The sequence below is a fragment of the Pocillopora damicornis genome, chromosome 2 (assembly GCF_964200805.1).
Source record: "Pocillopora damicornis chromosome 2, jaPocDami1.2, whole genome shotgun sequence".
Taxonomy (NCBI): Eukaryota; Metazoa; Cnidaria; class Anthozoa; order Scleractinia; family Pocilloporidae; genus Pocillopora; species Pocillopora damicornis.
In genome coordinates, this window is record NC_142671.1 from 5,309,508 (window position 1) to 5,322,566 (window position 13,059).

The 13,059-nt window shown below is 37.9% G+C and overlaps 2 protein-coding genes across 4 annotated transcripts in view; both read left to right on the forward strand.

The window, feature by feature from the left end:
- The window catches only part of LOC113673491 (small subunit processome component 20 homolog), a 31,537-nt gene that overhangs the window by 11,904 nt on the left and 6,574 nt on the right, over positions 1-13,059 (forward strand). For 2 of the 3 annotated variants that reach the window (XM_089195776.1, XM_089195775.1), the window contains exons 16-25: positions 528-799; positions 938-1,017; positions 1,863-2,128; positions 2,776-2,915; positions 3,188-3,344; positions 3,635-3,733; positions 10,971-11,138; positions 11,773-11,939; positions 12,412-12,559; positions 12,804-12,920. In XM_089195776.1, the coding sequence (XP_089051902.1) occupies positions 528-799; positions 938-1,017; positions 1,863-2,128; positions 2,776-2,915; positions 3,188-3,344; positions 3,635-3,733; positions 10,971-11,138; positions 11,773-11,939; positions 12,412-12,559; positions 12,804-12,920 (1,614 nt within the window). The remainder of the gene's footprint in view (positions 1-527; positions 800-937; positions 1,018-1,862; positions 2,129-2,775; positions 2,916-3,187; positions 3,345-3,634; positions 3,734-10,970; positions 11,139-11,772; positions 11,940-12,411; positions 12,560-12,803; positions 12,921-13,059) is intronic. The other variant, XM_089195777.1, reaches the window with a different exon arrangement.
- Positions 3,962-7,657, forward strand: LOC149049648 (QRFP-like peptide receptor). Its single transcript, XM_089195779.1, has one exon. The coding sequence runs from the start codon at positions 6,388-6,390 to the stop codon at positions 7,513-7,515; it is 1,128 nt and encodes a 375-aa protein (XP_089051905.1). The 5' UTR covers positions 3,962-6,387; the 3' UTR covers positions 7,516-7,657.

Consider the following 13,059-nt stretch of genomic DNA (forward strand, 5'->3'; position numbering starts at 1 on the left):
CCCTTTTATGTGTATTTTGCAAGGCTAAATGCAAAGAGAAATGTGCGATATTTCAAAATGCTTTCTTAACCTTAGATATTTTTGGGTTTATAGAATGTTTAGTTTACGTTACGTGTCCTTAATTGCAAGGTAACAAAGGAATACAGACCATTTTGAATTAAATTTTGTGACGTGTGTACGGTGTATCAAAACCTTTTTGCTTACCTTCCATTTTGAAGTTTGTCGATGAATGGTGTTCTACGAAGAAAGTGTGATTTTTGATTTTTGAAAGGATGGTTAAGCATTAATGATTGCTAAGAACTCATCGTCGTTACTGTTTCTTTGGCATTTGACGAATCCAGCCATGGCACAAAACAAATCACGATACATTTCTGTCTTCGAGAAAAATAGGTGGTCAAGCGTGGAAAACTGAAATTCCAACATGATTATCACTAAAAAGAACAAGGGAAAAGGCTTATTTCTAAGGCGAGAATAATCTGATCGGTTGAGTTTTAAGGTGTATTACTTCAATGTTACTCCTTTTCCAGCTTCATCGTCGTATACGTGCTCTGCGTCGCCTACAGGCACATTGTCAGCAGCGTAGCCTCAGAACCACAACCCTTACAGCTTTCTTGTTGCCATTAGTAACACACTGTGTTTTTGATCACACCGCTGCGAGGGAACATAATCTTGTGACTGAGGCTGTCACCACTATTGGAACAATATCGGCCAGTTTACCTTGGTCCAAGTATTGCAGCCTTCTAAGACACTATCTGAAACTGTTACCAGTTGAAAAAACTTTCCAGAAAGTGATCGTCAGGTAAGCTGTGTATCTTTTCATGGATGCAAACCTGTATCGATAAGGAAGAGAACTCAGGAATGTATCATCAAAGATGATAATAGTTAAATTGGTACGGGCACATCAAAAAATTGATGTTAAATCTTTTCTTTTTTTCAGGATTGTGGTGATCATTCTGAACAACTTTCACTTTGACCTCAGCGGTGTTCCCAAACAGTTGGAGACAGAACTTTCGAGAGGTGTGCAGAATGTTAAGTTAATTGAAGTTGTCCAAGGTCTCACTTCAATTTTCCGTACTTGTCCAATTTGCTTCTCGGTATCAGTTTAAAAACAACAACTTTTAAAGGTTCAGCGGTCGAGGAACTGAAAACACGAAAACCACGGTCTCACTTTCGTTGGCTTTCGGTAACCTTGTACTTCACAAGGATTTGATACAACAACATAAGGAAGCAACTTCATGGTACTTTTGTTTATATTTTCTTCGATTTGCAAATTACCATAAATTTGCCTGAAACAAGAGAATACTTGACAATGTATGGTGAGATAGAAAACACCAGAGACAAGTAAAAGTAAAAGAGGAGCAAGCGTGGCTGGGGATGATGGAGGGTAACGCAGATTGTAAATGAAGAACTTAAAAACAAGAAGCTAAATTTTTTGTCCCGTCAGCCGTTAGAGACCCTCATCATCAATGACGTAGAATACGTTGAATTTCTGAGCTGGTACACTTTCTGTTAATGTAATTTTCAATCGAGTGTCAAAAGTGATCCAGAATTGCTCTGTTTTGGTTTTATTTCGTTTTGTGGTTGGTCCAGTTCTTAAACAATCACATGCGAAACTTAAACCAATCACGACTTTGTTACCCGCGTTTTCCGTGCTTTAGGTAGTTTGGTTGGTTTTACCTCGATTTCTTATTGGCTCTTCAGAGTATTAGCGTTTCTTCTGGTTGGTGTTTCTGATAACTTTGGTTTGGTTTGGTTTGGTTTTTAAGACAATAAGTTCAAATTGCTCTAATCTTATAACCCTCATTTATTATTTTGTCTTTTTTTATTTACTAACTGCTCTTATCTTATGTTTTTGGCTGTAGAAAGCAGCAAAGACACTGAAAGATTAAAAACAAATCTCGCAGGTGAAAAAACTGGACCTGATGGAAAGAAAGAAGCTGATGATGCAGATAATGCTGTCAATGATGACGACAATGATAAAGAAGGGGAAGACGATGATGGCGGTGAAGCAGGAGACACTGGAAAGGACGATACACCAGATCTTAACAAAGAAGAACTTGCTTTGCGTATCTACAACACAATTACCTCCAGTATTTTACCTCAATTGCAAAAATGTGTGACTAAGAAGGTGAGGGTGTAGAATCCGCAATAATACACGCGTTAGGCCACAAGTAGTTTAATTGAATGGCAAAGTACATCCAGCCTTTCTATGTATGTTGAGTTTGACGAGCTTTTATTACTTTGACGAATGACTTCGTTCTTCCTTACGGAGTTGGAGTGCTATGTTGAACATCTTAAACTAGCCTGGTCTCCCTTAATGTTTCGAACTCAACCAGTCTTGCTTCATCGGTTGTGTGCTCTGCATACTGTGCTTTTTAAGAGAACTTTAAGGAAGATTTTTGTATTCTTATAAACACGACCTCGGGACAAAGTAAAACATTCCCATTCTTCACGAGGAATCGAACTTCAGACTTTCGGATTCCTTCTAAGCCTCAGAGACTCTAGGGTGAGCCAGACAATCACAAGGTTCGTATTACTAGGTTTAACAAGGTGGGAAGCGTCACGTGCGAAAATAGAATAGGAAAGATGTAAGATATTTGCTCGGTAGTGTTGAGAAGTATTTTTTTTCCTTGTCACGAGCCTGGGAAAAGAAATGAAAGAGGTTTTGTTGATTTATTTAGGGTGTTCAAAAAAGTTTCAAAAAGAGTTTGCTAGGAAGAACACGTTTTCTCGTCTACAATAAACGTAACCCTATAATTTTGTTTCGTTTTTTAGAACAAGTCGGCTCATTTTCACCGATTGAGTCGTCAGAAGGCCGAAGATGAAGAGGATATATTACGTGTTCCTGTCATTCTCGCCATTGTTAAACTGCTTCAATCCTTACCTGAGCATGCGCTTCACTTACATCTACCCGGGTAAGTTGATAAAAAAATTTGCTTTCAAGCTCATAATTCTCTCACATCGATCGTTCGTCCTCTTCTTCCGGTCGGCCGGTCATCCATGTGTTTGTCCGTTCGATCGATAGTATCATCAATTCCGCCGATGCTCATTTTTCCTTTCTTTCCTCTCTAATCCTTTCATTCTTTGCTCTTTTGTAACCTTGCAGCTTTTTCTTTACTTCTCTAATTTATGAATTTATGAGCGTTATTTTAGATTTGAGCCAGTTCTTTGTCTGTCTTTCTTGCAGTCTTCTTCTCCGTGTTTGTCACACACTGAGGAGCAGAGCACGGGAGGTCCGTGATGCAGCGCGGGATACGCTCGCAAAGATCACTATTTCCCTTGGAACCCAGTACTTCCCTTTCGTACTAAAGGAGCTCAGGAGTTCACTAACAAGAGGATACCAGGTAAGGCATGACTTGATACACAGGTTTGGTGTCAAATTATTAACTTGTTTGAGGAGATGCGAGCATACGTATTGTAATGGGAGAACCGCAGAACTTAGAGATAACGTTGGGAGAGAACCTACAAACTCGGCACTGGTTACGGGGATTGATAACAGATCTCAGTGAGCACCACTTCGCCATTGTTGCCGTTGCTTTTGTTGTTGTTTGTTTGTTTTGTTGTTGGTTTTTTTCTATAGAAAGAAAAAAATAGAAATTTAGAAATAATATATAATTATACGGTTTTTTTTTAGCTTCACGTGCTCGGTTTCACCATTCATACATTACTGGACAAAATGAGCGACAATTTGGCCGCAGGGGAACTGGATGCGTGTCTTCAAGGATTAGTAGAGGTAACGCAAGGAAGCTTCGTTACTCATTTTTGAGGATGCTTTCCCTTTGCAGATTATTATCATACATTTAACTTTTGTTTATGTGTTATCTTAAAAATGCTCAAATCGAGGGTGCAAATGCCAGTTTCCCTATAGGGTCCGGTTTTGGTCACGTGTGTGCAAAGACTACGGCTGCTCAAGTGCGTGCAGATAGAAAATCCGATTTGGCAGACTGAAGTATTTAGAGTACTCAGCTTTTTTTTCCTTTTTTTTTCTACCCATCCTTTAACTCTCAGGAGTGACCAATAAATAATTTCTCTCCACGATATAAATACATTGTCGAACAGGCAAGTGGTGAGAAAATAAGAAGTATCAAAATATGACTAAGATGTCTTTCAAGTAAACATCAATTTCTCAAGTGTAGAACAATTCCTCAAAAATCACTGTTAGTCAGTAACGAAATTTGCCATTGAGATCTTGTTATAGAAGTCAAAGTAGTGGAGTGAGGCCGAAGTAACTTCGCTGTTGTACGATCTCTAGTTAACGTGGACTGTTGCGATTCCAAGAAAATCGTATGAAATACACCAGCGTGACTTACTGATTTCCATATTCATTCATTTTAATCCCTAACTGATTCACATTTTAGTTAATTTAAATCTTAAAACGAGTATCTTCGCTGAAAAATCAGATCTCCAGTGGAAAGTTGGCTGATTTTCTTGAGCGAGGACTAAATATTGCATTTGACTGAAACCTTTATATACGAGACGTTTTCCAGAGTTATTTTTGTTCCATTTCGGGTTCAAACATGCCGTATTCTCCATGAGGGAAACCTCCTGCAATGAAATTTAACTCGCTTTTCTTCAAGATTCTGCACTGGTGGTAACTCCGTTTAAAGTGCGGTTGAATCTGAAACAGAAAGTTACAAAAAACAAAAAATTTAAATAAAGCAGGATAAAAGAAAAGATTGAACTTAACGATTATCACTTAGATGTATTGCTGATTTTTTTTCACATTTTACTGCTCGTGCTGCGATTTTGAACAGTGACCTGCGAGAACGAACAATGGCCTCCAACGAGCCAAACAAAATGACTGAAAAACTAACTCTATGAACTGGAAACGAATAATTTTAGCTTCAAATACTGATACGAATAAATTTCATAGCATTTTTCACGAATTAATTCCACACGAGCGAAAACGAGTAATAACATTTCTAAACGAAACAGCGTACAAAGGAAAAACAATAGTAAACTAAAAAGCGCTAATGAACAGAAATAACTGGTGTTTAGATCTTGTACGCGCAGTTCTGAGATATGCTATATTGTGAGCTGCAGTTTGAATTTTGCACATTTTACGTTTACCTGTTGAAGGATCTTAAAACGTTATTTATTCAATTCATGCAGCTTGTTTGTAGGTTGCATCTAAATTTAGAGATTATGCCAGTTTTCGAGATGATAGTAATGTCAGAGAAGAATGAGCGAAGTCTAGTGAGTAGACATTCGTTGACGAAAAGTCATCTATGATGTCGAAGTTTGCAGCTGCAGCTTAACTTAATAACGCATCCTTTTAGACAATTGTTATTCTATTCTTATTTAAAGAAATTGTTTAGCGTGGCCTAGTAGAACCGATAACGAATTATGTCGGCCAATTGTTGGTAGAGTTTTCCAAACTGCTACCGGAGTTTATTTGTCTTTATGTGAAGCCGTAATTGCACTTTAGAGGAAGAATTGTACAATTTTACACCATAAATCCTTTATTCACACGGCGAGGTGTTTGTTTAAGAGCTTTGAATGTCATGGATAGTCAACAAACCTTTTCATCATCTTCTTTTTACAACGAAATCTTTTTTACTAGGTGTCAAAGGTAGTTTACTCACATAAGAGAAGAATTTTGCTCTTCTTAAAAATTCAAACATCTCAAGTGATTTCCAAAAAAAAAACGCTGCTGATTTGTGTTTCTGGAATGCTTTTCAAAGAATTTCGTCACCTGTCTTAATACTTAACAGCTGCCCACAATGTTTAACAGTCACACGACTTGACGTTTCCCGTTCCGGAGTTCAAATCGAATTACGCCTCCACAAAGGTACTACTGTTTAAAGCCGAAAGACAGAGAAGAAACTATTTCTGTCGATATTATTTCGCCAGAGGTCTTGAAACTTGCCTATTTGGAGAGCTGTTAAGAATACGATTGAACAAGTCTGAGGTTTCTAGGCAATTTATTCAGGATTTCGACACGAGTTGGATTTCAGTGTTTCGGAGAATTTCGGATATTTACCACTAGTGCACCATATTTACCCGGCCTGCTGTGACTGAAGTGATAAAGACCAAACTAGAGAACGCTCTATTAGATTGGGGGAAGGAATAGATGTAACAATCAGCTGTAATTAAATCAATTGGAAAACGGATGTGACTATAAACTCGAAGGCTCAGAATTTCAGTCCTGTACGGTTTTGCGCTCTTTTTAAGTCTTCACTTCATAGTTACAGTACCTCTCGCGCAAAACAGATCCGCGTCGTCGAAAGAGGCCGGCAACATTTATCTTCCACCGGCAGCTTTTGAACGTGCACTAACTGACGTATTCTACCTCTGAATCCAAGAAGGACTGAGGTATTAGACTGAAGATATTTACCTCTTTTTTTACTAAACAAGTTTGGGTTTTCTTTCGAAAATAAAAACAAAATGACGGACATGTCAAATGCAACAAACGCTACAAATCTTTACTGTGGTGCAGATACCTCCACAGTGTCTTTGGTTGTGAAAGTGTCTTTATATGTCATAGTAATGCTGGTATCATTAATCGGAAACTCCCTTATCTTCGCCGTCGTTTTGAAGAACCGTAAAATGCGAACGCCGGTAAATTTCTTTGTCGTTAATATGGCTGCTGCGGACATTCTCATTACGGTGTTCTACATGCCCAGGATGATTTCGCGCTTTTTTCTCGGCTCTGAATGGGGAATAAGCGGCGGCCTTGGGCATTTTCTTTGCAAAATTGCTCCAATAACCCAAGAACTTTCGGCATCAGTTTCTGTCTTAACTCTCATTGTGATGGCAGTGGATCGGTTCTTTGCAGTTTTGTTTCCGTTAAAACGAATCATTACTAACCTGGTCGCGAATGCGTCAATCGCGCTTGTGTGGATCATCGCCGCGGCCGTTCGCTCGCCGATGTTCTACGCTTTACGCCTTGTGCAAACTGAAGACGGCAAAACTTTCTGTGTACTTCAACTGGAAACTCAAACGGCCTCGGACGTGTACTTAAATTTCGCGTTTGTACTCTTCTATGTAATTCCATTGTTTGTTCTTACTGTGCTCTACAGCGCTATACTTGTGTCTCTCAAGAAACGAAAGCCGGTGGGAGAAGAACTAACCAACACACAGAGAAGATACAAAAATCGTCTGAAACGAACACGTAAAGTGATAAACATGATGTTTACTATTGTGTTTGTTTTTGCATTCGGCTGGTGCCTCCACTTCTTCTATCCGGTACTTTTAAATCGTTACGGTCTAAAGGTGTGCAAGTTAGTGTTCCCAGCGTTCTTTCTGGGGCATGCCACAAGTGCAATTAACCCCTGCATCTACTTGATTTTTATAGAAAATTATCGGCGCGGCTTCCGCGCGATTTTAACTCCTCTTGGTCGGAGGTGCTTTAACCAAGTGATTTCGGACTCTACAGTCGTGACACAGGATTGTACAGATTTTACTGTGAGACACAGGGACAGTAACAATGAGAGCCTTACTCTTGGTACACTGGACTGTGAGCGCACCGTGAGGCCAAGAACAGTCCAAGTTCTTCCAGCACCTACTTTTTAACTTAATTGATAGAGCTACTCCTCTATGGCCAGTTTTTTGAACAGAGTTTGGCTGTTTTTCTCTAAAAAGTGCGCGAAAGCCATCTCCGAGTTAGCCAAAGGTCGTAGGTAAGCGCTGGATTTATAGAGCAGAAACAAAAAGGCACGTGACCCACACTGGAGAAACAGTTATTTTCCCAAAATGTCCGACTCCTGAATATATCTCTTAGGGCCTATTTACACGGTACGACTTTGTCGCATGCGACAAGCTTACGACAGGCTTACGACACGAATTGTTTCGTGTAAATCAAACCTACAACTCGCTTACGACTCTTAAGTCATGTCGTAGGCCTGTCGTAAGCTTGTCGCATGCGACAAAGTCGTGCCGTGTAAATAGGCCTTTAGTTCATCACTTGTCTAAACCGCCTCCCAAGTTCGTTTCAATAACCAAATTTGGAATTCGTTTCAATAACCAACCCCTACTATTATTCCTGTAGCCCTTTTGTAGTAATGAGAAATATTTCTCGTTTTCCGAAAAAACGAGATACATTTTTTATTTCGTTTGTGGATCTCTTTAATGATATTTAATGATAAGAAGAAAAACAAATGAATTCAGAGGTACATTTAGCCGTTCGCGTTTTCTGTGTAGACGTGGCTCTAAATATATCAAACATGTTACCAATTGCTTTTTACGCTCAGTTGTTTTTAAATTCCACTTGTGTCTGTATCACTGTGCGATCAAATCGACGAGTGTTCTCTTTTGTGTCAAGGACAGTCACGCCTAAAAATGGAAAAATATAATACAAAAGCAAAATCTCGTAAGCATCGCCGCAAAATGTAATGCTAACGTAGAATGTAATAAAGCATTTAAGGCAAAGTGACGAAATGTCTTGGAAACAAAATTCAATAGCTGTTCTAACGCAAATTTTTTGTGAAATATTAAACTCAGAGCGTCATAACCTTTAAGAACAAAATTCAATAACTTCTCTAAAGCAAAAAGTTAATGAAGTGTTTAACACAAAAGTCCATAGGAAATGTCCACTGATAAAAATTAAAATAACTTTTGAAGGACATAAATGTTATCCGAAATCAATTTCACGACTTAATTACGTTTTGCCAAAAAGGGTTTTTAAGTGAATGGCACAGTAAAAGTACAGGTTTTTGTCTCCGGACAGATTCAGGGATTGATGCCTTTTTGTTGTAATTTATCATTGTAGCGCTCATTGAATCTGTAGACTTTCTGTTATAGTGCTTGAGCCCTTAAATTCAAGGGCTGTTCGTAGGGAAGGTGGCAATTAGTTAAAAAAAAATTAATAAATAATCTATAGCGATAATTTTTGGATGAAACATTCTGACCCTTTTTTTTTTTTTTTAAGAATGTGGTCAGACTAAAACGATTCATTTTAAAACTTTGGTTCATCAGAGTTATCGGGTTGAACACACACCTAATGTACTTATGTAAAAAAGTTATGTAATAAGTTAGAAACTTGACCGTATAAAATGTAGATTGATAATGATATCCGTATGTTTCGTTCACTGCATTGAAGAAATTCAACTAAGCACAGAAATAATAAGGGAGAAATTAGAAGCTAGCACGACCATACTCAGTTTTTTAAAACAATAAAAATAATGAGAACTCAATTTTTTCTGGTCTTATTTCAACTAATAGTTCAGTAGTGTTCATAGCTGCGAGGATCTCTTATATTCGTTTCTTCACCGCAGTGCATATATATGATTTTCATATATGTACAATCATTATTCCTCAAATGTCTAATTTTTTCTGATGAATCGCCTCAGCCCCATCTATATCAATATTCTTCTGACTGATTGCTTGAAAAGGCAAAAAGTTGTTAAATTTTGCGTTGAATACTTCATTACACTTCCGTCGATGTTTCTTGCAATTTGCGATAGAATCGTGTAGCTTAAGGTAAACTCGCGGTCTGATTGGCTATTGAAGGGAGGGTATTTAGCGTGGAATTGCACTTATGCATGAGGAAATATTACAGACGTGAGTCGCGAGCAAAAATTGTTGCTCTCGTGAAAACAAAAATGCAACTCGTACTACGAAAAATATCACCTTGGAAATGAACAAATTTACAGAAAATGAATGTATGCCAAATTTTGAATTGAAATTTAAATTTTTGGAAAATATGAGGAAATCCTCACACTCAAAATACCACTATTATCATTAAGATAGTGTGAAGCTTGTTTAAAAAGTTTGAAAACAAATGTAAAATCAAGCACAAGGTACAAATAAAGTTGTCGAAGATTTAAACGTGTACGACCTTGTCTCTTATTCGCTAACGCAATGATAGTTCTGACAGTTGACTTTGAAATGGCTTTCTGGGGCGCGCGCTCAGGATAAAAACAAAAAATATTATTACTGTTTTCTTTTTTTATTATTTTTATTCAATTATGCGAATCAAGAAAAATTCACTGCCTGGAATTTAACGTGGAATTCACTCGTTAGGCAGTGAATTTTTCTATCATAATCATAATAGATATCATAATCCATTCGAGACAATTTATTAAAGTTTGTAGCTTAGTACCAGCAACTGCCCTTTGAAAAAAAAAATGAAATTAAAACCTTATTCATAAGATTAATGTTTTGTAATGGTCAATGTTTTGTTATATTACAAGACTTGGCTCACGATCGTTTACCTGCTTCGACAATGTGAAGTGTTTGCTTGTAGTATTGACCTAAGATCAGTTACGCTCTTTTCGTTCATCGATACAAAACGCGCTCTCTGATAGGCTCATGCACCTGCCTTAGTCGATGTCAAGAATACTCGACTAAAATGGGAATCTGCAATAATACACAATCACAATCGAGAGTGATACGGTTTTTGATTGTGAACCTGTGCATTTTGCTTTCAGAGAAATATTTATTTCTCCTTCAATTATCAAACTCAAAAAGAAATGAAGAAATCTATTGATTGTCTGAGACCGCCGCCCGGATTTGTTTTTTTGGCGCTCTGTGATTGGTCTAGAAAAATCGCGCCGCCCTCTGAATCAGTCATATTAAAAAGCTGAAGCTCATCGCGACTTGGTCACTTGAGTTTCCCGTGTTTCAAGCAGTTTGCCTGCTCTTACTCTGAATTCTCATTGCTTAATCATAACTTTCACCTTTGTTTTAATTGGTCGCAGTTATTACTTTGGATTTAGTTTTTCTACAATTACTAAAAAACTGCTTTATTCACCTCACGATTCTACTTGACTTTGGTGTAGAAATACGCCTGTAGGGAACCGTAGACTGTCCTGCGTTGGTATGCAATGCATGCAAGGAGGTAAACAATAATTCAAGAAGTTCTGGACACAAAGGAGCTCAAACTGTCACTTAGCCCGACGGTTTGCTAGTCACCGAGATTTTTTGCTTAGTTTTGCGAACCAGTGGGGAAAACTGTACAAACAGTTAAATAATTTATCTACGTTAGATCTGCTACCAATAGTTCTTTTATCTTTTTATTTTTTTCAAAGGTGCTAGTTGAGGATTTATTCGGAGAAGTTGCTAAAGAGCGTGAGGTGGAAAAGATTGTCAACAAGCTTCATGAAGCAAAAACATGCAAAAGCTTTGACACATTCGAAGTTCTTGCAAAATTTGCCGGAACGCGGTCACTGACTCTTCTGATATCCCCCTTGAAGGAGGTGGGTCTTATATTTACGATACAGGAACAAACCTTTGTGGTTTTGGTTTGTTTTTTTAAATTAGTTACGTAACGATATTTTGAGTGACTTCTTGTTTGCGGTGCAAAAATATAATCTTTACTTAAAAAAGTAAGCTCTGAAAAATGTAATGACAGAAAAGAGGCAATGATAAATCTTCGAAAGAAGAACATTAAAACGGATTTTAATTGAGAAACCTGACGGACTTGGAAATATTTTGGCTGATTTCTCTCTATAGGCGCAAATCAGTCAAATTATATGTATAATCGCAAGCAGTGACGTGGTTCCTCTGCCCCAGGCGACACCCAAACGACTTCAAAAGTGGACGCAAAGTGAAAAGTGAACATGCGTTTGTTTCTATTCACTTGAAGTCCACTATTGTGGCTCTGTGTGGCTTACGTTTCAATTTTGGTCGCTACTTAGCTTAGTTAGTTAATCATGTGAGCTCAGAGTTTCCATAATCTTTCTTACCTCCCCGGTTTTTTGTTTTTTTTTTTTGTTTTTGTTTTGTTTTGTTTTTTTTTTTTGAGGGTGATAGGAATTGTAACAGTTTTCACCAACATTTCCAAAAAAGAAAAATACATTTACTAAAATGTATGATGGTTAATTCTTTAAGGTTCTTGACTCCACTCAAATTCACAAAACTGCTCGTCGAGTAGAAGAAGTCCTCCGAAGAATTAGTGTTGGACTACAAGCGAACGCAAGCATCACTCCGCCGATACTGCTTGTGTTTATCCACGGAATAACTGGTGAAAATGTGCGGATGCTGAAAATGAAGCAAGAGTGAGTGGTATAAACAATTCAGTATTTATGTAGGGAGCCAAAGAAGAGAAAGCATTTTTCTCTTTTTTTGAGGGGGTGGGGGGAAGGGGGAAAAAATCCAAATCTCTGTCACCCGAAGGAGTCAAACTGGCAGTTTCCTCGTGGAGTTCCTGTTCAAATGAACTTTATACACGTAAAGAGATTTTGCATGCTCCTCAAGCCGTGTAAAGGAATCAATTTTGATCACTTTTCATTATTGCCGTGGAGCCGTTTAGTTTTTTTTTTCTTTTGTGCATGTACCATTTGCTCATTTCTTTAACTCCAAGAAGAATTTCACTTTTAACTTTTCTTCACAATATGACGAGAGTAGAGAAACTTTTCAGCTATATAGTCTTATCTTGAGTTAACGATAAATTTCAATATGTCTAATTTACAAAGACATCCTGTAGCAGCTTTTTCCTATGAAGCTCATTTGTTTATTTTTCAAATGCAGGGAAAAGAAAGCAATTTCGACTCCAGTCGATCCCAGGCTCCAATCGAGTAGCTCGTTGTTGCTTCCACCCAACCCTGTACGAGGAGGTAATGTCCCTCAGAACAACAACAAGACAAATCATCACATTCTAGTGGAGTTTGGTCTTCAGGTGAGTGAAGCAAACTGTCTCAGCCAACGAAAGAGACGATTAAAGTTTGTAAAATTCCATGTTTTCAATTTCTAAACATTACCAGCTCAGCGATCAGAACCTTCTATGCTGGTGACGCGAAACTTTACCGTGATGTTATTTATTGTTTAATGCAGAATACTCTGTGATAACTTTGACTGGTTTCATTGTGTTGATAAATAAGGAATCCAAATTGGAAGATCCCTCGTGCTTTTCGATTTTCTAGTTGCTGTATATGCTGCTTAAACACGGAAAACTCTCGCCTTCAGACCAGGAACATCAACGAATGTTGGATCCTTTCGTGGTGCTTCTTACAGACTGCCTCAAATCCAAATACAACAAGGTACAGTTTGTCGTCTCTAAGGAACCCAGAAAAAGTTTTTATTCTTATTTGTCCTGATAGTTTTTATGTAAAGTTTACGGATGAGCAATAACGCCTGTATTACTGTCTTTCAGTTTTGGCCATAAAGGAGAAATCTGTT

Bases quoted from the DNA above. Each gene is read 5' to 3' on its own strand.
- LOC149049648 (XM_089195779.1), top strand. From the start codon at position 6,388: ATGACGGACATGTCAAATGCAACAAACGCTACAAATCTTTACTGTGGT.